General features: G+C 58.8%; 1 protein-coding gene across 2 annotated transcripts in view; it reads left to right on the forward strand.

Moving 5' to 3' along the window:
* The first annotated feature begins 4,624 nt into the window (after positions 1-4,624).
* The window catches only part of LOC122383379 (cation-independent mannose-6-phosphate receptor-like), a 43,094-nt gene continuing 24,464 nt past the window's right edge, over positions 4,625-23,254 (forward strand). Inside the window, exons 1-21 of one of the 2 annotated variants that reach the window (XM_043369721.1) lie at positions 4,625-4,692; positions 8,196-8,379; positions 8,610-8,779; positions 9,174-9,298; positions 9,502-9,865; positions 10,054-10,193; positions 10,701-10,860; positions 11,152-11,268; positions 11,947-12,092; positions 12,221-12,437; positions 13,578-13,810; positions 14,085-14,263; positions 14,852-15,002; positions 15,174-15,307; positions 15,523-15,641; positions 15,825-15,927; positions 16,263-16,416; positions 16,536-16,745; positions 17,670-17,816; positions 20,440-20,616; positions 22,593-22,770. In XM_043369721.1, coding sequence (XP_043225656.1) covers positions 8,246-8,379; positions 8,610-8,779; positions 9,174-9,298; positions 9,502-9,865; positions 10,054-10,193; positions 10,701-10,860; positions 11,152-11,268; positions 11,947-12,092; positions 12,221-12,437; positions 13,578-13,810; positions 14,085-14,263; positions 14,852-15,002; positions 15,174-15,307; positions 15,523-15,641; positions 15,825-15,927; positions 16,263-16,416; positions 16,536-16,745; positions 17,670-17,816; positions 20,440-20,616; positions 22,593-22,770 — 3,358 coding nt within the window. In that variant the 5' untranslated portion in view covers positions 4,625-4,692; positions 8,196-8,245. Of the gene's footprint in view, positions 4,693-4,740; positions 4,825-8,195; positions 8,380-8,609; positions 8,780-9,173; positions 9,299-9,501; positions 9,866-10,053; positions 10,194-10,700; positions 10,861-11,151; positions 11,269-11,946; positions 12,093-12,220; positions 12,438-13,577; positions 13,811-14,084; positions 14,264-14,851; positions 15,003-15,173; positions 15,308-15,522; positions 15,642-15,824; positions 15,928-16,262; positions 16,417-16,535; positions 16,746-17,669; positions 17,817-20,439; positions 20,617-22,592; positions 22,771-23,254 lie in introns of those variants that run through there. The other variant, XM_043369722.1, reaches the window with a different exon arrangement.

A 23,254-nucleotide genomic window follows, 5' to 3' on the forward strand; every position in this document is an offset into this window, starting at 1 on the left:
AGGGCCTTGCACTGGATTCTGAAGACCCGATGCTGGCCTCTGAGGCCCATATTGGTTTTTGAGGACCTTCTACTGGCCGCTGCAGGGTCCAACGTCGCCCCATGCCTGTATTTTAGGGTCCCGCGCTGACCTCTAGGGCCCATGCTGGCCTGGAAGGACCCACATTAGCCTCTGATGGCCCAAGTCGGCATCTAAAGGTCTCAAATTGCCCTTTGCAGGCTCTGTAGGTACTGGTCTCTGAGGGCCTTAACCCTCGCCGGCCGAGGGGGGGGGGGGTGCCGCCCCTCCATAGATTTTTTTTCGCGATAGCTCCTAACACGCCGGCGATAGAGAGCTGAAGCTTGGCATACCTGACCTTTGAATCAAGCCGGTTTTTTTTTTTTACACCAACCGCATTTTCGGGTCAGATCAGGTCACTGACCTATGAGGTCATAAGTGAACCTCTGCACGGTTTTCAGATGTCGCAGCTTCGCAACACCCTCACTGCCAGAGGAGATTTCACAGGGAAGTGAACCTTGAAGGACCTAGTATCCATTAGGAGTCTCACAACTTGTACATCTCGGACTTTTCCTAAAGGTCATATGAGGTCAGGTCATTTTCGTGACCTCACCATTAGGTATAAGTCAATGGGGATAAAATGAAAACTCTTTTCTGGCGCCGGGAATGATCTCCATATAGCTCAAGCACACCGAATCGTGATGATTTCATGCACTCCTTGCAAGGTTCGATTCGTCACTTTTGCAATGTTGACCTTGCGCGATGTCATTTATGACGTTATAAGGGTCATATTAGTTTTTAGTCAATAACTACCAATCAGATTGAGCTAGCGAGTCGGAAAAGCCACCAATGGACTCAGGAAGATCTGCCGAATCGAATGATATGCGACATGACCTCCTTCGACTAATTTCGTGGCCTGGGGGCGCTGACCTGACCGTGACCCAAGATCAACACCCTAAGTTTACCTCACCAAAACAAAAAGCATATCATTCGACGCGCCTGAGAGAGGCGAACACGATGCTGGCAAAATCGCGGCTCTGCGTCCGTTATTTACGAAGTTATTCACCAAAAACTGAACCGTATCTTGAGGCACTTGACCTGACCTTAGAGGTCACTGGTTGACCTAGGATCTTAAAATCGGGTATCGATCTCTGCGTCTCGTAACGGCGCACACGCTCGTTTTTTTCGCCTCCACCTGGGGCGAAACGGCGAGGGGGTCGTATCCGCCCCCGCCCCCTCGGTCGGCGCGTATGTAGAAAACCTATAGGTCCGGCGAGGGTTAACTGGCCTCTGAGGGCACAGACCGGCCTCTAAAAGTCCCACACCGGCCTCTGATAGTCAATCAGCCCAGTTGCAGTGGTCGCTGATATAAAACCTCTTAAAAACGTTACAGGCCTGGCTGAGCCTAGCTGGGCCGTTCATGCTGGTTTTTTTATAGGTATATTGAAAAGACTCGCTTTGCATGTTTCACGCTCCCTGGTAATGAAAAAGATACTGGATGCCTCTGGAATTTGCATGCGTGCCAACGGCTGCGGAGGACAGGTGAACGCGTCGATCAGTGGACGGGAGTCTCCCTGAAATTTTAACCAATTTTTTTTCTCGATTTGTTTTTTTAAACTCTGAGCATGTTTGCGAAAACAAAGTGGCCGAAATCCGAGGAGAAATTGGATTTTGGGGGTAGGTTAGGTTTTGGACCTCTGGAAGCCTGGCCCCCCCCCCAACTTTCGAAAACGTTCCTACGCCTGTGAGTCGCTAGAGTGATGAAAACGCCTTAGATCTGTTCGGCTCGACGATACGGATCGACTGATATGCAACATAACCTTTTTGATCACCAGAAGCAAACGCTACAGCGGGGGCCACTGGTTAAAAACAACTGAAAAGTGATACCTAGTTATCACCGATTCAAGTTAACTTCTCGGAGTCGGTGTCGAGGCAGCTTCACCGATTCCGACTCCGACTCCGACTCCTGGCTGCATGCCACGACTCCGGGCGACTCCGACTCCGACTCCGACTCCGAAAGCCTGTCTGAAACTATCTCAAGCATATAGAATCGTGATTTCATGTACTCCTTGCAAGGTTAGATGCTTCATGACGTCGTCACAAGGGTCATACATTTTTCTTCAATAACTCCCGATCAAATTGAGTTAGCGAATCGGGAAAGCCACAAGTGGACTCAGAAAGACCTGCCGAATCGAATGATATGCAACATGACATTACTCGATCAGCTTCATGACCTGAGAGCTCTGACCTGACCTTGTCACGAGTTCAATGCCTTAAATTGACCTAACCCCAGCAAAAAGTATATCACGCGATGCGCTTGAGCTAGGTGGGCACAATCATGCCAAAATCGCGGCTCTACGGCCTTTTTTGGCGAAGTTATTTACCAAAAACCGAACCCGTGCCTTAGGTGAAGTTAGGTCACTTGACCTGACCTCAGAGGTCACCGGTTGACCTGAGACCTTTAAAGCTTGTTGTTGTTGGAATAGAGACCTTTAAAGCGGATTCTTATCAGTCACTCTGCATTGTGCTCTGCCGCATACGACCACTTTACCGCTAAATTCTAGTTGAATTAGCGGCGCATTAGCGAGGTGGGTTCAATCAACCCTATCGGCCGGGGCAAATGTAGAAAGACGATGGTCCGGCGGGAAAATTTGAGGAATTCTGAAGATTCGATCGTGTTCTCCACTCAATTCCACGTAAGATGCCGGGTTCTGTACCTACATAACTTGAACGTAACGGATGCGGCGGCCGCAAACGTAAATCGAGGTCCCGAATTCCTTATTCCTCAACACAGGCGGCGGCCGGTTCCTGGTCTGCGCAATATGGCCACCATCACTATACACTACGGCCAATAGTGTTGAAGCGGCAGTGCTCCCCTGTGCTTTGGCCTCAAAGAACGATTCCATGACGGTTTTTCGTCCAGCAGATTTTCGTCGGACAATTTTTCGTCCGCAGATTTTCGTCCGACTTTTTTTCGTCTCGCATTTTTTCGTCCGTACATTTTTTCGTCCGGACATTTTTTCGTTCGTATATTTTTTCGTCTGTGCATTTTTTCGTCCGGACATTTTTTCGTCTACAATTTTAACGTAACGTAACGTGACGCAACCTAACCTAACCTAACCTAACCTAACCTAACCTAACCTCAGGCACGTACCCAGGATTTCGCCCAGGAGGGGGCCACCTGCTTCCGAAGGGGCCCTTAGGTCACCCGGGGGCCCCCAGGCCGCCCAGGCAACCAGGGACCCTCAGGGGTCCCAGGCAACCAGGGGCCCCCATGCGACCAGGCCCCCGCTACCAGGGACCCCTTGGCGACTAGGGGCCCCAGGCGATCAGGGGCCCATGCGACCAGGCCCCCCGGCTACCAGGGCCCCCTAGGCGACTAGGGACCCCAGGCAATCAGGGGCTCCCATGCGACCAGGCCCCGGTTACCAGGGCCCCCTAGGCGACCAGGGGCCCAGGAAATCGGGGGACCTCGGATGACTGCAGGGCCCCATCGGGTCATCAGGGGCCCCTCGGGTAACCAGGGGCTCATAAATGAAACTTTGATATCATTTTTTCTTCCTAGTAAAAGACGTTTTATCCAGTGTTTGATATACCGGGGCCTGAGGGGCCCCCTGAGCGCCTTCGGCGCTCAGGAGGGGGCCATGGCCCCCGTGGCCCCCCCTTGGGTACGTCACTGCCTAACCTAACCTAACCTAACCTTACCTAACCTTACCTACTGATGTTTGCCTACCGGGGGATAAGGAAAAAGTTACTTGCATGAATAGATTGCAAGCAATGGTAAGTCAAATATTTTTAGGTTAAGTGGTTATGCATCAGGCTTCAGGCCTTCGGCCTGAAGCCAGATACACAACCACTTAACCTTAAAATATTTGACTTACCCACTGAACTCTATAATGGACTTACCATTGCCTGTAATCTCTCCTAAGGCATTGCCTTCGGCACTGCACTGCTTCGCCCCGAGTATTATTATGACGTCATTTTCCTCACAGTTGAATAGCATTGTAGTATGTTTTCACTCAACCTTGGGTGCACAGACGTAAAATTTATTGAACGAAAAAATGTCCGGACGAAAATATGTACAGACGAAAAAATATACGAACGAAAAAATGTCCGGACGAAAAAATGTACAGACGAAAAAATGGACAGACGAAAAAATGCACAGACGAAAAAATGTACAGACGAAAAAATGCGAGACGAAAAAAAGTCGGACGAATATCTGCGGACGAAAAACTGTCCGACGAAAAAATGCCAGACGAAATTTTGTCCGGACACGCTCAAAGAACTTGTAAAGTGTTCAAAATTGTAGTTGAAAAAGATGCTATCTGAGCACAGAATCTGTTAGCGTCACGTGACTTGTCTTTAGTAGTTTATTGAGAATTTACTGATGTAATTATCAATTTACTGCTTTAAACAACCTTGATATACATTTAGAATTCTTATTACTTTTGAATAAGCTTTTGGTAAGGTCATAACATTGCAAATCACAAAAGTTTAAAAAATAGTCACGTGGGTGTCAAGGAATGTCACAGGTGCGTCAGATTTGTAACTGGGGACTTACCAGTGACCTCGAGGTCTATAGATAGCCTTCGTCAATGGCCTTTACCATTGACGAGTTCAACGGGCTTTACTTTCAAACATCGGGTCTACCAATAGATCAAGTCATAGATCAGACCAAGACTGATCAGACCAAGGGTATATAAACCTAGGCCGTATATATAAACCAGATCAGACTGTCTGTATATCTATGGGTCTACGCCTTGGGTCTACCTGTTTCTGATAGGTATCTTGCATTTCTCTGTCATGTGAGTGCTCAAACTGAAACCGGTAAGCGCAGGTCAAGGACCCCATTTTGGCTATCTCGACTCAAAACTAATGTTAAAGGGAGCCTCCCACCTTCAAAAAGTTTATGAATTGGCATGAAAGTGATATCGCTCGGTTCAGAAAGAGCGAAAACGAATATCTACCAAATTTCACCGAAAAATATTCACCGGTTTTCAAGATAATAGACTTTTACTTTTTTTTACTTTTTGGGATCTCCGCTGTTCCTAGCGACTTTATTTGGAAGCAATAGTTTGGCAGCTGAAAGTGCGACACTTATTGCGCGTAAAGCAGCATATACCACCGCGTGCTACAAAACGTTTTAGTCAAACATTTAAAAATTGTTAGATATCTGCACTGATGTCACACATTCAGAGGGGTATTCCAATGCATTAGCCCCTCTGAATCAAAATGCTGCAATTTTGAAATTCAATACCTATTTCTGATTTAAGGCATTTCTCGATGTTGTGAGTGCTGAAAACGGTAATTGTGAGCCAGGGACCCCATTTTGGCTATCTCAACTCAAATCTAATGTTAAGGTGGGAGGGTCCCTTTAAGGTGGGATGGTCACTTTAAATACCAGGAGCTCAAAGAGATCGGGTACTACAGGCTCTGAGCCTAAAAATACCGATACTGTAAGCAGCACATTTAAGGAACCACGATAAGTTAGCCCTTTTACTGGCAAGGGAGGTAATGTTTCCCGATTGCCCATGTTGGTCAGCAAGGGCCCCTCAGACCTGGGGTCCAACACCGGCTTCTAACACCAATAATTGAAAGACCCCTTTTTATAACTTAATATGATATCAGTGAAAGCCTTGTCAGTGCTGGAAATGAGGCCACTTTCTGGTCCCGGCGTTTTATTCTACGGGCGGGTTAATCCCGTCCAGCGTTAAGCATTTCGGGACCCACTCAGGGTCGCGGTTGTTTTTCCCGCTCGCCCCAGTTGAGATACAAAGTTATAGTCACGTGAAGCTTATTTAGGGCCAGCCAAACCAGCCTAGTCTGGAGTTACTGTTTATTATATGCATATGGTATGTACCGTAAACCGGGGTGACAATGATACCCAGGGTGACTTTGATCAAAGACCAGTTTCAGACCTAAAATGAGCATTTTACTGCTGTGAACTGTATATTCTATGCCAATGGGTAAATAAAGCAATGAAACATTATAGCAGACAATTCGGTCCCAGTTAAAATAATTCATGTTGATGTCACAGCTTGTTTTTTTTTGTCATTGGCATGAAGCATAAATTCGCTAGCATCTCCAGCAATAATAATGGTAAAGATGAGAAAGACCCAGGTAAAGAAAGAGAAAGCAAAGGCTTAGATACTGAGGATGGAGGATGAGCATTGAGCTGCCCTATCTCAATGGTAATTGGAGCATCAATGGGAAGTGAAAAAGACCATCAACTGGGAGGGGCATGAGCAGTGTGGCAAGTGGTCCCACAGCCACCAGCAGACAAAGGGTGATGTAGGTCCAGTGTTTCATTTTTCAGCCTTTTTGGTGGCAAATCACACCTAATGGGGAAAATATTTTCATCCCTAAAATATGAATGACTGACTTTACTTCATCTCTGAAAAGAGTTTCATGTATTCCCAACAGCCAGTTCACTTGTCACTTGACAGTTGATGCACCCACATCCTTTTGTTCCACACCCTGTCAAGATCCTGACATGAAATCCTGGTTTATCAGTTAGCATAAAAATTGGCATTACACCATTTTGCAAAAATACTGCAGTTATTTACTTTCTTTTTTTCATCTTAGGATTTTTTTCTTCATCGGCACACCCAACCAATATCCAATTTTAGAACACTGTGTAGGTCAGGTAGCCTGAGGCTTAGGACATCTATGACTGCTACTTAATCTTGAATTCAGAGGTTAAAGTAGCTAATTTTGCTGCTTATAGCTCTGTAATGTGAGTTAAGACCTGGAGCATGCAACTTTATTTTAATACCTCAATGATTCATAGTTTTGCTATAAAATGTGTGAGTTTTTGTCAAGTAAAGCCTTTGATTTTTATTTAAAACATGTAAGTTTATCACACAAGCCTCTTCTGAGGGCTGTTATGGCACATATAAGGTGGTTTTATTGTAGTGATCATAGTTACCCCGACCTCTGGGTGAGAATGATCGTTTTTTTTTGTTAAAAAATAAAATATTTATGATAAATTTCAAGACATTAACTGTACTCAGTTAGATAGAGAATTGTACAATTGGTATGATTGGTCAAAAGTGATACAAACCCCGGTTTACGGTAGGTATCACTTGACAGGAAAATATTGATAATGTTGCACATGAGTCTTGTTTTTTGTCTCTCCATCAGGGGCGCAGCCGGGGGGGGGGGGGGGGAGGCACACTGGTCTTAACCTTCCAGGCGGTGGAGGGGGGCATTTTTTGCCCCCCTTTAGTTTTTTCGATATAGCTCAAGAACCGCTGCGCCGATCGTCACCAAACTTTCAGTACCCTCCCGGGAGTAGCTAGCGCACATGGTGACCAAAATTTTTTCCAAAGGCTATGATAGGTTGGCCGCTAATGACGTCAGAGTGACGTCATTTTTGCCATTTTCGACCCAAAAAAGGTTTCGCGGGAAGAGCTGTCAGGCCTACAGCTTTAGAGATACAGAAAAATGTTCCAGACATAAAAGGTGTGGAATCAAGAGGGCTACAAAACTGCTATTTCGGTTTTTCGAATTTTTTGGATATCCATTTCAGGCATCGTCGGTTGTTTCTTGTAGTTCATTTTGGGTCAGGGTCAGGTCAGTGACGTCACACGCTTGACGTGACCCAATGCACAAATGACCTTGCAGACTTCCGATTCTCCCAATGCATCATTTTTAGAGTTATGACATCGAAATACACACCAAACGATAGAGAATTGATCAAGGATCACGATAGTGAAGGTTTCAAGTCGATATCTCTTACCGTTTTGCCGCAATCGGCGCGAATATCTGAAAAGTTAGATTTTTCCGAAAATTTGACCTTTGACCGGTCATAAGTAGGTCAAATGTTGACCTAGGACCAAAAAATATACCACCAATCGCGAGATCTCGTTAAGAGCAATCCGTTGATCTGCTAAGCTCTACGACGTTCCGTTTTCAAACGCCAGGGTGGGGGGGTCGCACTAACCCCCCCCCCCTGCATGGGCGAAGGTGGCAAAACACCGTTTACGGGCGAGGGTTAACGCTTTTTTTAAAAGAAATGTAGATCATGTGGAGTGGAATCGACTGTTGTTTAAATTATGAAAATAGGCCGATATTGAAAATCTTGAGATGTCAAAGGGGTCGTAAACAGCCCCTGCCACCAAAAGAGGTAGCCATTAGCCGGGAGCCCGCCACCAATAGGGTTAATTAGGTTGTTCATTGACTCATTTCCTCTACAGGTTTTGGTTTACAGAAGAGCCAACTAGCAGCTGGCACATGTTGGTCTCCCATGATGGCAATCTTGTGGCAGTTGCTTGTCATCATTCTAATTTCCAACTGCCATCTAGTTTTTGGAGATGCTCAAGACAGGTGCATCCTGGATCTGCAATTAACCAGCATTAATAAGTCATATGATCTGATAAGGTATGAATGTCTCATGTCTTGCTCATTAGTGTGGGTATGAGGGGCTTATCTGTGGTTGAATTTCGGGTCAGAGCAATGGTTAGGTCACCAATGATCAAATGCTCTGTGTACTCTGTGTGCTGTGTGCGCAGTGCCGCGCTCGGCCCGGTGTCGGGCCGCCGTTCAGCTCTGTGTGCTGTGTGTGCTGTGTGGCAGTGCCGGCCGTTCAGCTCTGTGTGCTGTGTGCGCAGTGCCGCGCTCGGCCCGGTGTCGGTGTCGGCCCGGTGGTCGGGCCGCCCGGTGGTGGCCGCCGTTCAGCTGTGCGCCGCCGGCCCGTGCGCCGCTCCGTCGGCGGCCTGTGTCACCTCCGGCGATGGACAGCCTCTGGTGGCGGACGCCGGCCGGCTCACCAACAGCACCGGTGAGCACGGCGGTCAGCCGGCCAGCCGCTGGTCCAGGCCAGCCGGGGAGGCCCGAGGCAATCAGAGGGAGGCTCAGGGACAGGGCTGGAGCAGGCGACAGCGCGCCACGATTTTCCCCATGTGCGCAAAAAAGCAAATTGGAGGATGTGACCAAAAAGATTAGGTAGTTGAGGTGAATGGGCCTGCTTAAGACGGAAGCAGGGCAGTGACGTATGTTTTAATTTTTATGCGTAGATCTTGGCCCCTAGGAGGTTTTTGGTGGCAGCTGCACTGGGCGATACTGTACCGTTTGCTGCTGAGGAGAGTGCTGCTATAGATCGTTGGTACGTGTGCTGCCAGTTTGCTGTGTGACCGCTGCTCTGGCGACTGAGTGTTGTGTGCTGTGTGCACCAGCTCTGGTGGTGAAGGACAGCTCTCAGCTGCAGCTGGACCTGGCGCCCGGCCAGCCGTGCAGCAGCCAAGGGCGCAACACCACCTTTAACACGACGGTGTTGTTTGTCTGCGATCCGTCGGACCAGGTGAGCGGCGCCCAGCGGCCGGCCTCAGTGGTGCGCGGCCGGCAGCCGCGCAGACTGGTGGCTCTCTGCTCCGCCAGAGGGCGGCGCGTCAGTAAATGGCTCTAGGTCGGACAAGGGTTTTCACTATCGGTGGATTCGGCATTTTCTGTAAACCAATGTGGGTGTTTTTTGGGTGACCTCTGATCTGGCGCCGGTACCCTCAGGAGTCTGAGCGGCAACGTCCGCTGGCCGTGTTTGGGGACTGCTCTCTGACCGTCATCTGGTACACGGCGGGCGCGTGCGGCCGACCGGCCGCCGCGCCGGCCGCCTGTCCGCTGCTCGCCTACGGGCCGCTGCGCTCCCGGCCGGGCCTGGCCGGCCTGGCGTCCGCTCGCTGGAGCGCCGTCGGCGCCGGCGTGTCGGTGCAGGCGCGGCTGTGCGGCGGCGGGGACGGGCCGTGCGCCGGCGCGCCCCTCTGTGTCACCGCCGGCGGCCGCGCGCAGGCTGTGGGCTCCGCCGACCGGCCGCCGCGGCTGGCGACCACCGCCAACGGTAGCGTCACGCTCACCTACGGGCCGTCCGACGGAGGTGAGCCGCCGCTGTCCCGGGCTGGGAACGCCCCCACAGCCGGGCCCGGCCCCAGCCTCTCACCGTGGACTGCTGTATCGGTGTCTGTGTGTCTGTCCATGTCTGCGCCCGCCGCCGACCGCTGTCTCGGTGTCTGTCTGTCTGTCTGTGTGCGGGCCGGCGGCTGACGCTGGCCGCGCTGTCCCCAGAGCGGGCCGAGGTGGCGCTGCGCTGTCGGGAGGAGGCCGGCGCCGGGCGGCTGCTGGTCGTCGGCCACCGCCAGCCGCGGCTGCTGCAGCTCGCGCTGGAGACGGCCGTGGTCTGCCCCGTCCGCCGTGTCGACTGCCGGGTGAGGAGGGACGGCCGGTGGTAACGGTGGGGGGGGGACGGCCGGTGGTAACGGTGGGGGGGGGGGGGGGGACGGCCGGTGGTAACGGTGGGGTGGGAGGGACGGCCGGTGGTAACGGTGGGGTGGGGGACGGGCGGCTGGCGGTATCGTTAGGGTGGGAGGGACGGCCGGTGGTAACGGTGGGGTGGGAGGGACGGCCGGTGGTAACGGTGGGGTGGGAGGGACGGCCGGTGGTAACGGTGGGGTGGGGGACGGGCGGCTGGCGGTATCGTTAGGGTGGGGAGGGTGGGGAGGTATGACGGTGGCGTTAGGGTGGGGAGGTATGACGGTGGCGTTAGGGTGGGGAGGTATGACGGTGGCGTTAGGGTGGGGAGGTATGACGGTGGCGTTAGGGTGGGGAGGTATGACGGTGGCGTTAGGGTGGGGAGGGTGGGGAGGTATGACGGTGGCGTTAGGGTGGGGAGGTATGACGGTGGCGGCAACCGGCTGACGCCTCCCCCGTCCCAGGTGACCGCGGAAGACGGTACCGTCCGCGACCTGAGCGCGCTCTCTCTGGAGACGGGCGCGTGGGAGACAGCTGACCGGGCCGCCGGACGCGCCGGCGACCGCTTCTTCATCAACATGTGCCGCGCGCTGGGCGGCGACAGCGGCGCGGCGCTGTGCGGAGGTGGGCAGCCGCACCGGGGCCCGCCGTATGTCAGCGGGCTCCGATCGCCTGTATGTGGCGCCGGGCTGCTGTGCATTTTGTTTGTTTGGTATCTCGCTGGATATCTACATTGTGAATATGACGTCATTATCCTTGGACACGTATCTGTCGTGATTGGTGCCATCGGCTGCAGCTGGCTCCTGGTGACGTCATCTGTGTCTCGTTGTTGCAGGGGTAGTCGGCACCGCGGTGTGTCTGCTCTCTGGCCGCGCCAGCCCCGCCACTCGTGACGTCATCTGTGTCTCGTTTCAGGCGTGGCCGGCACCGCGGTTTGTTTGCGCGCGGAGACGGGCGACCCGGTCAGCCTGGGCGCCGTGGCCGGACCGCCCTCTCGGATGGCCGACGGCTCGATATCCATCGTGTACTCCAGTGAGTGGGCCGGGCGGCCGGCGGCAGCGTGCCGCACTGCAGCCGGCTCCGAGCTCACAGGACTTACAGCTTTATGGAGAGCTCTCAGCTCGGAAGTATTGCTCGAACCGATATCGGGATCAACCGTTGTCCTCATATACAAACCTTCTGCGAGCTGCGACAATTCAGCAGCCGGCCGGTGAATTGTTACAATAGAGTTTACCTGATGGCATGTTCTGATTCACACCTGCGCCGTCAGTCAGGCGCGGTGCCGTGTGTTGTCTCGGTCGGTCTGACCGCGGTGCCGTGTGTTGTGGGGCTGTCAGCGGCTGACCGCGGTGCCGTGTGTTGTGGGGCTGTCAGCGGCTGACCGCGGCGCCGTGTGTTGTCTCGGTCGGTCTGACCGCGGTGCCGTGTGTTGTCTCGGTCGGTCTGACCGCGGTGCCGTGTGTTGTCTCGGTCGGTCTGACCGCGGTGCCGTGTGTTGTGGGGCTGTCAGCGGCTGACGGCGCCGTGTGTTGTCTCGGTCGGTCTGACCGCGGTGCCGTGTGTTGTGGGGCTGTCAGCGGCTGACCGCGGTGCCGTGTGTTGTGGCTGTCAGCGGCTGACCGCGGTGCCGTGTGTTGTGGGGCTGTCAGCGGCTGACCGCGGTGCCGTGTGTTGTGGCTGTCACCGGCTGACGGCGCCGTCCTGTTACAGACGGCTCCCCGTGCGGTGGCGACCGGTACAGCTCCGAGCTGCAGCTGGTCTGCGGCCCGCTCAGGGACGGCGCGCCGCTGCTGCTCGGCCGCGCCCACTGCCGCTTCACCTTCCTCTGGGAGACGGTGGTCGCCTGCGGACGCCAGGTCAGGCCCGCTCAGCTGGTACTGCCGTGCCGCGTGTGCCGCCGGTCGTACCCTACCCAGTACCCGGCGGCGGCCGGGGCCGGTGCAGCGGTCCGTTCGTCCCTCTGACGGCCCCGTCCGGCCGGCAGGAGAGCTCCGGCGGCCGGTGCGCGGTGGTGGAGCCGCTGTACGGACACCGGCTGGACGTCAGCGCGCTGCGCCGGCCCGACTCGGACTACGCGCTGCCGCTGGACGGCGGCGGCACGCTCTACCTGAACCTCTGCGGCCCGCTGGTGCGCCGCTGCGCCGGCGCCGCCGGACAGGGCGCCTGTCTGCTGCACGCCAACGGCACCGAGCTCTCCTACGGTGAGGCAGGGACACGGAGCGCGGCAGGGACAGGTACCGACCCAGCGGACGGGACTCCAGTACCGCTGGGACTGGGCGCTGAACGCGCACAGTCGCAGCCTCTCAGGATCGCAACATGGCGACCGACCCAGCACCACAGGCCAGCTCAGCATCGCACCAGGCGCGAACTAAATGCGCTGCACGACACCCGACAGCTGATCATATTTTTGTTTTTTATCCTTATTGTTAATTTTATCTTTTAACGCTCCATGGTGTGACGCTAGTCATAACCCCATTGTTGCTTTTTCAGCATATGTTTGAATATCTCATGGGGTGGAGACTTCCACTGGCGTCCAACTGGCGTCTAACTGAGCAGACGTTCAAGTTGGCGGCTAACTTGGCGTCTAACTGTTGGACGGAGACTTCCAAGCAAGACGCGTCTAAAGTTAGCTGTCGCCAGATAGACGCAGCTGCCGTCCAGCTAGACGCGTCTAAGACTTAGACGCGTCTAGCTAGACACGAAATGGAAGTCTCCACCCATTGTCTTAGATATTGTGGCATATTATGCTCTCTCTCTCTCTCTCTCTCTCAGTCTCTCTCTCTCTCTCTCTCTCTCTCTCTCTCTCTCTCTCTCTCTCTCTCTCTCTCTCTCTCTCTCTCTCTCTCTCTCTCTCTCTCTCTCTCTCTCGCTCTCGCTCTCGCTCTCGCTCTCGCTCTCTCTTTTTTCTCTCTCTCTCTTTTCTCTCTCTGTGCGTGACACCCGTCCTCCCCGGTGCAGACGTCGCCAGCTCCCGGCTGTGGCGCTGTCTCTCTGTGCGTGACACCCGTCCTCCCCGGTGCAGGCGGCGCCAGCTCCCGGCTGTGGCACTGTCTCTCTGTGCGTGACACCCGTCCTCCCGGTGCAGGCGTCGCCAGCTCCCGGCTGTGGCACTGTCTCTCTGTGCGTGACACCCGTCCTCCCCGGTGCAGGCGTCGCCAGCTCCCGGCTGTGGCACTGTCTCTCCGTGCGTGACACCCGTCCTCCCCGGTGCAGGCGGCGCCAGCTCCCGGCTGTGGCACTGTCTCTCTGTGCGTGACACCCGTCCTCCCCGGTGCAGGCGTCGCCAGCTCCCGGCTGTGGCACTGTCTCTCTGTGCGTGACACCCGTCCTCCCCGGTGCAGGCGGCGCCAGCTCCCGGCTGTGGCACTCGGACGGCGTGCTCTCGCTGCGGCTGACGGGCGGCGCGCGCTGCGGTCCGTCCGCCAACCACTCGACTCGCGTGGTGTTCACGTGTGACCAGCGGGCGCCGGCGGCCGCCGAGCCGGGCCTGGTGCACCTGGGCTGCACCTCGTTTGTGGTGGTGCCGACCCGCCTGGCGTGTCCGCCGCGCCGCGCCGCCGACTGCCGCACGCCGGTCAGTCGAGCCGGCGACAGCCTCCACCCGCTCCTTCTCGGCAATGCTCCCACCAATCACACTGTAGCTCGAAGTGACTTTAGAATAATGAGTGAAATACTTGGGACAGTTACCTTTCCTAGTGTGTGAGCTAGGCTTAATAATTGGTCCAATTCATTAAACTAGGTTGATGGTGAATGTGTAGGACAGACCTCTGCGACACCATGGTGTCATTTTGTACGACACCTGGCGCCGTCCGCTGGGCGCTAAGTGACCCTCCCCGCACGACCAACAGGACGGCCGGTTCGACCTGAGCGCTCTGACGGCGCTCACCGGCAACCACGAGTACCGCGAGCCGGGCGCCACCTACGTGCTGAACGTGTGCCACTCGGTGAACCCCGAGCAGGGCGTCAACTGCCCGCCGGACGCGGCCGTCTGCCTGGTGCGGCCCGCCGGCAACGGCACAGGGCGCAGGTGAGGGTCTCGGGGAGGTGCACGGCGCGGGGGAGGGTCCCGGGGAGGCGCACGGCGCGGGGGAGGGTCTCGGGGAGGCGCACGGCGCGGGGGAGGGTCTCGGGGAGGCGCACGGCGCGGGGGAGGGTCTCGGGGAGGTGCACGGCGCGGGGGAGGGTCCCGGGGAGGCGCACGGCGCGGGGGAGGGTCTCGGGGAGGTGCACGGCGCGGGGGAGGGTCCCGGGGAGGCGCACGGCGCGGGGGAGGGTCCCGGGGAGGTGCACGGCGCGGGGGAGGGTCTCGGGGAGGCGCACGGCGCGGGGGAGGGTCTCGGGGAGGCGCACGGCGCGGGGGAGGGTCCCGGGGAGGCGCACGGCGCGGGGGAGGGTCTCGGGGAGGTGCACGGCGCGGGGGAGGGTCTCGGGGAGGCGCACGGCGCGGGGGAGGGTCCCGGGGAGGCGCACGGCGCGGGGGAGGGTCTCGGGGAGGCGCATGGTGCGGGAAGGGTGAGGACACTCCAGAGACGGGCAGCCGGCCGTGGGACGGGTCGGTTGGCCCGCGCGCCAGCTGCGTCCGGGTGAGGGAGCCCGCGCCCCGGCCTGCCGCCAGCTACACGAGCCTGGGCGCCGTGTCGGCCGGCCCGACCGTGGACGGCGACCGCCTGCTGCTGCGCTACTCGACCGGACAGCGGTGCGACGGCGACCCGGCGCGACGGCTGCGCGCCGCCGAGATCCGCTTCAGCTGCGACCCGACCGCGCAGGTGGGTCGGACGGCCGCGGAGGAGAATCCGTACCGACTTGTAACGGGCGGGAACATTCACTAAGATATCAGCACTTTTGTCGCACCCTATGCTGCAGTGTGTCGCCTCCGGTACCGTGCGTATTTGCCGTAGTCTGGCACGGCGTCTTACCGGGCCGGGTGTGCGTATCAGGGCACCCAGCCGCGGCTGGTCTCCACGGACGACTGTGTGTTCCGGTTCGCCTGGACGACGGCCAGCGCCTGCCCGCTGCAGCAGACGCGGGGAGCGGCCAACTGCTCCGTGGAGAACCCACAGACCGGCTTCAGGTGAGCCCCCGCAGACCCCACAGACCGGCCACAGGTGAGCCTGCAGAACCCACAGACCGACTACCCTGCTGAGCCCACAGACCGGCGACAGGCACGGGTTCGACCTGTTTCCCGAGTGCACTCTGTGTGTGACCTGTGACCGGTGACCGGTGACCTGTGACCTGTGACCGGTGACCTGTGACCTGTGACCTGTGACCGGTGGCCGGTGCCGGCAGGTTCGACCTGTCGCCGCTGGCGCGGCCCGGTGGCTACTCTGCCTCGCTGCGGGACAACCAGTACCGGCTGAATGTGTGCTCCCCGCTGCCGGCGACGGCTGGCTGCCCGGCCGGAACGGGTAGGTACTCAGCGCACTCTCAGCGACACTGGCAGGACGGTGGTGTGAAAGCCGACGCTGGCCTGGCTAGGCCTAACATGAGTTTTGTGGAGCAACTGTGTGCCTTATCATTCTTGGACGCTGCTGTTACTTCAGTAGGAGTGCCGCTGTAGTTTCGGTGACGCGGTGTTGTTTGCCCCCCAGGAATATGTAAGACCGCCGCCGCCAGCCCGGCCGGCAGTGTCAGTGTGGGCGCGGCGAGTGGGAACCTGGTGTACGACGCCGGCGTCCTGCTGCTCTCCTACGGGTAACTCGCCGATTCCGCCATCGTGGGGACACATAGTCGATATTAACGCAACAGCTTCATCATTACGTGGAAAGACAGGCGCGCTAGTTGATTGTACAGGAAGCTAGAATCGATGACTAGTTTATTGCAATTCCAATTTAATCCGATTCTGAAGCCGGTGAGCAATGTGACATCCATAGCCCACTGAACTCGTATTGATACAATTTCTATAAATATTCCGGCAATACTATATCCATTTATTTCTGTTTCCGGAGTGACCCAATGACTGATGTGGCGTCCAGCCGCAATAGCCGCTCGGCTCCCGGTCGCTGACGCGGCTGCGCCCCTCTGCACAGTGAAGGTGCGCCGTGCGATGGAGGCGGCCGTTACAGCACCGTGATCAGCTTCTTCTGCGGCCCGGACGGCGAGCCGTCGACGGCGCACGTGGTGGAGGACGACCGGTGCGCCGTCACCGTCCACTGGCCCACCCAGCTGGCCTGCGAGACCCGGGTGGGTGCTCATCTCTCCATCTCTGGCCGTCTGGTACGGCCGCTGTGTGCGTGGAGGGGGCTGTGAGTGCGGCCAGGGTGTGCCGCTCGGCCGTCACCTCTGGGCTCCGTCCGCCGCAGGTGGAGTGCGCCGTGGACACGCCGGACGGCCTGGTGGACCTGCGCGCGCTGGCGGCACTGGGTGGCGCGTCCCCCGATCCGCGCGCACGACCGGCCGGCAGCGACGACCAGACCTACCGTGTCGGTGTGTGTCGACCTCTGGCGCCGGCCGCCGGGCGGGCCTGTCCGGCCGGCAGCGCCGCCTGCCGCTCCAGCGGCTCACAGCACCAGGTGAGACACCGCAGCGGCTCACAGCACCAGGTGAGACCCCGCTGCGGCTCACAGCACCAGGTGAGACCCCGCAGCGGCTCACCACCAGGTGAGACCCCGCCTCGCCTGTGAAGACCCCGCCTCGCCTCACTGCCGCTCCAGCGGCTCACAGCACCAGGTGAGACACCGCAGCGGCTCACAGCACCAGGTGAGACCCCGCTGCGGCTCACAGCACCAGGTGAGACCCCGCAGCGGCTCACCACCAGGTGAGACCCCGCAGCGGCTCACAGCACCAGGTGAGACACCGCAGCGGCTTACTGCACCAGGTGAGACGCCGCAGCGGCTCACTGCACCAGGTGAGACACCGCAGCGGCTCACTGCACCAGGTGAGACACCGCAGTGGTTCACAGCACCAGATGAGGAACCGCAGTGGCTCACTGCACCAGGTGAGACCCCGCAGCGGCTCGCAGCACCAGGTGAAAGACCACCGGGGAACGACGGCGGATGTGGCGATAGCAAAGCACAGGTGCGATCGAACATCTACAACAACAGAATTGTTCAGACTTTCTACCGACAGGTTTCAATTACCGTATCGTCGACTACAGAATGATGTTCCACTTTTCACAGGCGATTATTTGCCTGGGGTGGTAGGCTGTGCCGCATCACACGGCTGAGTTCACAAATTATAGCTTTGCCCCAATGCTCACAATCGACACGCCTAATTGCGTGATAAACGGCACAACTTAGCGCTCCGGTCAACTGATAGCTTCTGAGGAGTTGAACATCATTCTACTCGTATAGTCGACTATACATTGGGCGTCTTAGACCTCAGAGATATGAAGGAGTGTTTTGTGAACACGGGCGTCGACCAGTAGCAATGAAAGGAAGGTCGATCTGATCTGTCGGCGCTGACCTGGGCGAGCTGACCGGTGGTCTCCGCGGCAGGGCTTGGGTCACGTGGTATCTCCGCCGCGGTTCAGCACCGACCACGTGACGCTGACGTACGAGCACGGGTCGCCGTGCGCCGGGCAGCCGGGCCGCAACTTGTCCACAGAACTGCAGCTCTACTGTAACGCCTCGCAGCCGGCCACGGTCAGTGTGCAAGACAGGAAGGGGATTTGAGAAATCTCCCAGAGAGGTGTCTGACCGGGCCGTCCCTCTGTGGTAGGAGAGCCGTCCCTCTGTGGTGGGAGAGCCGTCCCTCTGTGGTGGGAGAGCCGTCCCTCTGTGGTAGGAGAGCCGTGCCTCTGTGGTGGGAGAGCCGTCCCTCTGTGGTAGGAGAGCCGTCCCTCTGTGGTAGGAGAGCCGTCCCTCTGTGGTAGGAGAGCCGTCCCTCTGTGGTGGGAGAGCCGTCCCTCTGGTGGGAGAGCCGTCCCTCTGTGGTGGGAGAGCCGTCCCTCTGTGGTGGGAGAGCCGTCCCTCTGTGGTGGGAGAGCTGTCCCTCTGTGGTGGGAGAGCCGTCCCTCTGGTGGGAGAGCCGTCCCTCTGTGGTGGGAGAGCCGTCCCTCTGGTGGGAGAGCCGTCCCTCTGGTGGGAGAGCCGTCCCTCTGTGGTGGGAGAGCCGTCCCTCTGTGGTGGGAGAGCCGTCCCTCTGTGGTGGGAGAGCCGTCCCTCTGTGGTGGGAGAGCCGTCCCTCTGTGGTGGGAGAGCCGTCCCTCTGTGGTGGGAGAGCTGTCCCTCTGTGGTGGGAGAGCCGTCCCTCTGGTGGGAGAGCCGTCCCTCTGTGGTGGGAGAGCCGTCCCTCTGTGGTGGGAGAGCCGTCCCTCTGTGGTGGGAGAGCTGTCCCTCTGTGGTGGGAGAGCCGTCCCTCTGGTGGGAGAGCCGTCCCTCTGTGGTGGGAGAGCCGTCCCTCTGGTGGGAGAGCCGTCCCTCTGCGGTAGGAGAGCCGTCCCTCTGTGGTGGGAGAGCCGTCCCTCTGTGGTGGGAGAGCTGTCCCTCTGTGGTAGGAGAGCCGTCCCTCTGTGGTAGGAGAGCCGTCCCTCTGTGGTGGGAGAGCCGTCCCTCTGGTGGGAGAGCCGTCCCTCTGTGGTGGGAGAGCCGTCCCTCTGTGGTGGGAGAGCCGTCCCTCTGTGGTGGGAGAGCCGTCCCTCTGTGGTGGGAGAGCCGTCCCTCTGTGGTGGGAGAGCCGTCCCTCTGTGGTGGGAGAGCTGTCCCTCTGTGGTGGGAGAGCCGTCCCTCTGGTGGGAGAGCCGTCCCTCTGTGGTGGGAGAGCCGTCCCTCTGTGGTGGGAGAGCCGTCCCTCTGTGGTAGGAGAGCCGTCCCTCTGTGGTGGGAGAGCCGTACCAGTCTGTGGTAGGAGAGCCGTCCCTCTGTGGTAGGAGAGCCGTCCCTCTGTGGTAGGAGAGCCGTCCCTCTGTGGTGGGAGAGCCGTCCCTCTGTGGTGGGAGAGCCGTCCCTCTGTGGTAGGAGAGCCGTCCCTCTGTGGTGGGAGAGCCGTCCCTCTGTGGTAGGAGAGCCGTCCCTCTGTGGTAGGAGAGCCGTCCCTCTGTGGTGGGAGAGCCGTCCCTCTGTGGTAGGAAAGCCGTCCCTCTGGTGGGAGAGCCGTCTCTCTGCGGTAGGAGAGCCGTCCCTCTGTGGTGGGAGAGCCGTCCCTCTGTGGTGGGAGAGCCGTCCCTCTGTGGTGGGAGAGCCGTCCCTCTGGTGGGAGAGCCGTCCCTCTGTGGTGGGAGAGCCGTCCCTCTGTGGTGGGAGAGCCGTCCCTCTGTGGTGGGAGAGCCGTCCCTCTGTGGTGGGAGAGCTGTCCCTCTGTGGTGGGAGAGCCGTCCCTCTGGTGGGAGAGCCGTCCCTCTGTGGTGGGAGAGCCGTCCCTCTGTGGTGGGAGAGCCGTCCCTCTGTGGTAGGAGAGCCGTCCCTCTGTGGTGAGAGAGCCGTACCAGTCTGTGGTAGGAGAGCCGTCCCTCTGTGGTAGGAGAGCCGTCCCTCTGTGGTGGGAGAGCCGTCCCTCTGTGGTGGGAGAGCCGTCCCTCTGTGGTAGGAGAGCCGTCCCTCTGTGGTGGGAGAGCCGTCCCTCTGTGGTAGGAGAGCCGTCCCTCTGTGGTAGGAGAGCCGTCCCTCTGTGGTGGGAGAGCCGTCCCTCTGTGGTAGGAAAGCCGTCCCTCTGGTGGGAGAGCCGTCCCTCTGCGGTAGGAGAGCCGTCCCTCTGTGGTGGGAGAGCCGTCCCTCTGTGGTGGGAGAGCCGTCCCTCTGTGGTGGGAGAGCCGTCCCTCTGTGGTGGGAGAGCCGTCCCTCTGGTGGGAGAGCCGTCCCTCTGTGGTGGGAGAGCCGTCCCTCTGTGGTGGGAGAGCTGTCCCTCTGTGGTGGGAGAGCCGTCCCTCTGTGGTGGGAGAGCCATCCCTCTGTGGTAGGAGAGCCGTCCCTCTGTGGTGGGAGAGCCGTCCCTCTGTGGTGGGAGAGCCGTCCCTCTGGTGGGAGAGCCGTCCCTCTGTGGTGGGAGAGCCGTCCCTCTGTGGTGGGAGAGCCGTCCCTCTGTGGTGGGAGAGCCGTCCCTCTGTGGTGGGATAGCCGTCCCTCTGTGGTGGGAGAGCCGTCCCTCTGTGGTGGGAGAGCCGTCCCTCTGTGGTGGGAGAGCCGTCCCTCTGTGGTGGGAGAGCCGTCCCTCTGTGGTGGGAGAGCCGTCCCTCTGTGGTGGGAGAGCCGTCCCTCTGTGGTGGGATAGCCGTCCCTCTGTGGTGGGAGAGCCGTCCCTCTGCGTCTGACGGCGCCGCCTCTCTGACAGGAGAGCCGCCCGGAGTGGCCGCTCTACGCCGACTGCCGGTACACGTTCCGTTGGCGCTCGGCGGCCGCGTGTCCTCTGTCGCCGGCCAGTGGGCGTGCCCGGCGCCAGTGTCTGGTCGGCCGGCCCGACGGCACCGTCCTCGACCTCAGCACGCTGACGGCCCAACAGTCGGAACAGGTAACAGACCTTCAGAACTGGTAACACGTGTCACAGGCAGTCAGAACAGGCAACATACAGACAGAACAAGTAAGAAGCTGACAGATACAGGCGATCAGGGTACTCCCTGGACGGGCAACACGCACCGGCGTCAGCTGACAGTTTGTGCCGCTCATAACGCAGCTAATTTGATACAGCCCTTTTTCACGATCAGCGCGGAAACGGTCAATTATGTGGTAAGCGGCACAGGTTATGTTTCCTGTGAACTGGTGGCTCAGGATGGGTGGGGGTTGGTTCTTAGGCCACACAGAGCCTGTGACACAGTGCGCTCTGTGCCGCGGCGTTTGCTGCTGAGGCGGCGCGCTAGGGGTGCCGTGCCGTGGGTCGTGAGCGCCGAGACACTAGGAGGGGGGCCAGCGGAGCGTCGGAGTGACCCCGCCGCCGTCCGACCGAGACCGGCTCGGCGCCTGCGGACGGGCCGTGTCCGCCGGCAGGCAGTGTCCGTGCCCGCGGCGTTCCTCACCATCCGGGACGCCGTCAGTGCCGCGCGCTCGGGCCGCCGTGGCCCTCCGCGCGCCGATGTACAGCGCTTCCACAGACCTGTTGGACGATGCGGCGGTCGTGCCCCGTCTGCGGAGTCCCGGCGCCCCCGCGCGCCCGGCTGATGTTGGAGGCTCGGTGCCGGCGGCGTCAGTCGGACTGCCGGCCCAGCCGTCCTGTTGAAGCCGTTACCGGGCCCTTCCCGTTCGTGTCTGCCGGCCCTGTGTGATTTAAATCAGCTGGGGGCTGATGGCGCCTTACTCCTAAGTTCTGGAATTTAAACAAAGTCACACTATCCTCTGCTTAACGGAAGCATTTGGTTATTTCTTTTCTTTCTTTATACACCATCCATCAAACAAGTTTTAAGGGAAGTAATTACACGTACTCGTTTTTGATCATGTGATCTGAGTGAGGTTCGGCCGTGAGTGGCACACGTGCTTGGTTCGCCTGTGGACTGGTGCGCGAAGCTGAGTCCGATTAAAATGCTGGCGTGTCCATTGGCCGACGGGTCTTTGCCGGTACTGGGGCCATTGGATGTGCCCGTGGAATTTCCACCGGCCCGGACTGTGCCGTGGGGTCGCCGGGCGCGGGTCGGGACTGGCTGGCGCTGATCGCTGCCGCCAGTGAATGGCAGCGGCTGCGTACTGACGTGTCGGGCACTGTCCGACACCCGGCGGGCGGGGCGGGCCCCACGGCGCGGGAACGGGGGCGGCAGGGAGGCGCCGCGCCGGCACTGGACGGCGGCGGGAGACAGGCGGTACTTGACGTAGATACACTGGAGGCCAGAGGGCTCATTTCAGGCGCAGACAGCGGGGCGACTGGGCGGTACCGGTGGGTGTGGTGGGGCGGAACATAGGCACTGTCCCGGCGTGGGGCGGGAGGGTTCTGAGCAGCGGCCCACTTCCCAGGACAGTAGCGGGATGACCCATTCGCTCAGTAGGGGAGGAAACTGAGCAGCGCCTGGCGCTCCGCGGGAAGCTTTCCTGGAGGAAAGTGCGGCCCGAACGCTGTCCTGTACAGGCGAATTACAGGACGGTGATTTGCCCCAGCGCGGACAGCGCCGGCCGCAGTCATGTCATTTCTATGTTCTCGTCCGAACAATATGTTGTTATGTTGTTTGGAACTAGAAGGCATACAAGACAGACTGTCCACATTAGGTACCTGTCAGGCGAAATGCACTTAAAAATTGATAGATGATCTCGAAAGTAACCTTATATTCTGCTGGCTTCACTCGCACAAATGACTATAGCGATTCTGGACACAAGCACACACCTATCAAGGTCCTAATAGGAGGTAAGCTCGTGAGGCACAAGCAAGGATTGTCGTCGCTGCCTGGTCACTGGCTCCCATTCCGACTGTCATCCTATCAATCTGCCCGTGCCCGTCGCCATTTAGACTGCGCCCCTCCCTGTGTGACCGTACCTGCTCCCAGCTGAGCGCCCCCGGCCCGTGTCCAGGTGCAGTTCGCCGGCCGGACGGTGCGTCTGCGGCCCTGCCACGCCGACCCCCGCTGCGCCGGCGCCGTCTGCGTGGACAACTCCAGCTTCGGCGACGAGGCCAGCTTCAGCGTCAGCGAGTCGGACGACGGGGCCGTAACGCTGGAGTACAGCACGGACGCCGCCTGCGCGCCACAGGGTGAGTGGGACGGCGGGGCCGTAACGCTGGAGTACAGCACGGACCCCGGCTGCGCGCCACAGGGTGAGTGGGACGGCAGGGCCGTGACGCTGGAGTACAGCACGGACGCCGCCTGCGCGCCACAGGGTGAGTGGGACGGCGGGGCCGTAACGCTGGAGTACAGCACGGACGCCGCCTGCGCGCCACGGGGTGAGTGGGACGGCGGGGCCGTGACGCTGGAGTACAGCACGGACGCCGCCTGCGCGCCACAGGGTGAGTCGGACGACGGGGCCGCGACGCTCGCTGGAGTACAGCACGGACGCCGCCTGCGCACCACAGGGTGAGTGGGACGGCGGGGCCGTGACGCTGGAGTACAGCACGGACTCCGCCTGCGCGCCACAGGGTGAGTGGGACGGCGGGGCCGTGACGCTCGCTGGAGTACAGCACGGACTCCGCCTGCGCGCCACACGGTGAGTGGGACGGCGGGGCCGTGACGCTGGAGTAG

The sequence above is a fragment of the Amphibalanus amphitrite genome, unplaced genomic scaffold, assembly GCF_019059575.1.
Source record: "Amphibalanus amphitrite isolate SeventyFive unplaced genomic scaffold, NRLGWU_Aamphi_draft 000162F_arrow, whole genome shotgun sequence".
NCBI lineage: Eukaryota > Metazoa > Arthropoda > Thecostraca > Balanomorpha > Balanidae > Amphibalanus > Amphibalanus amphitrite.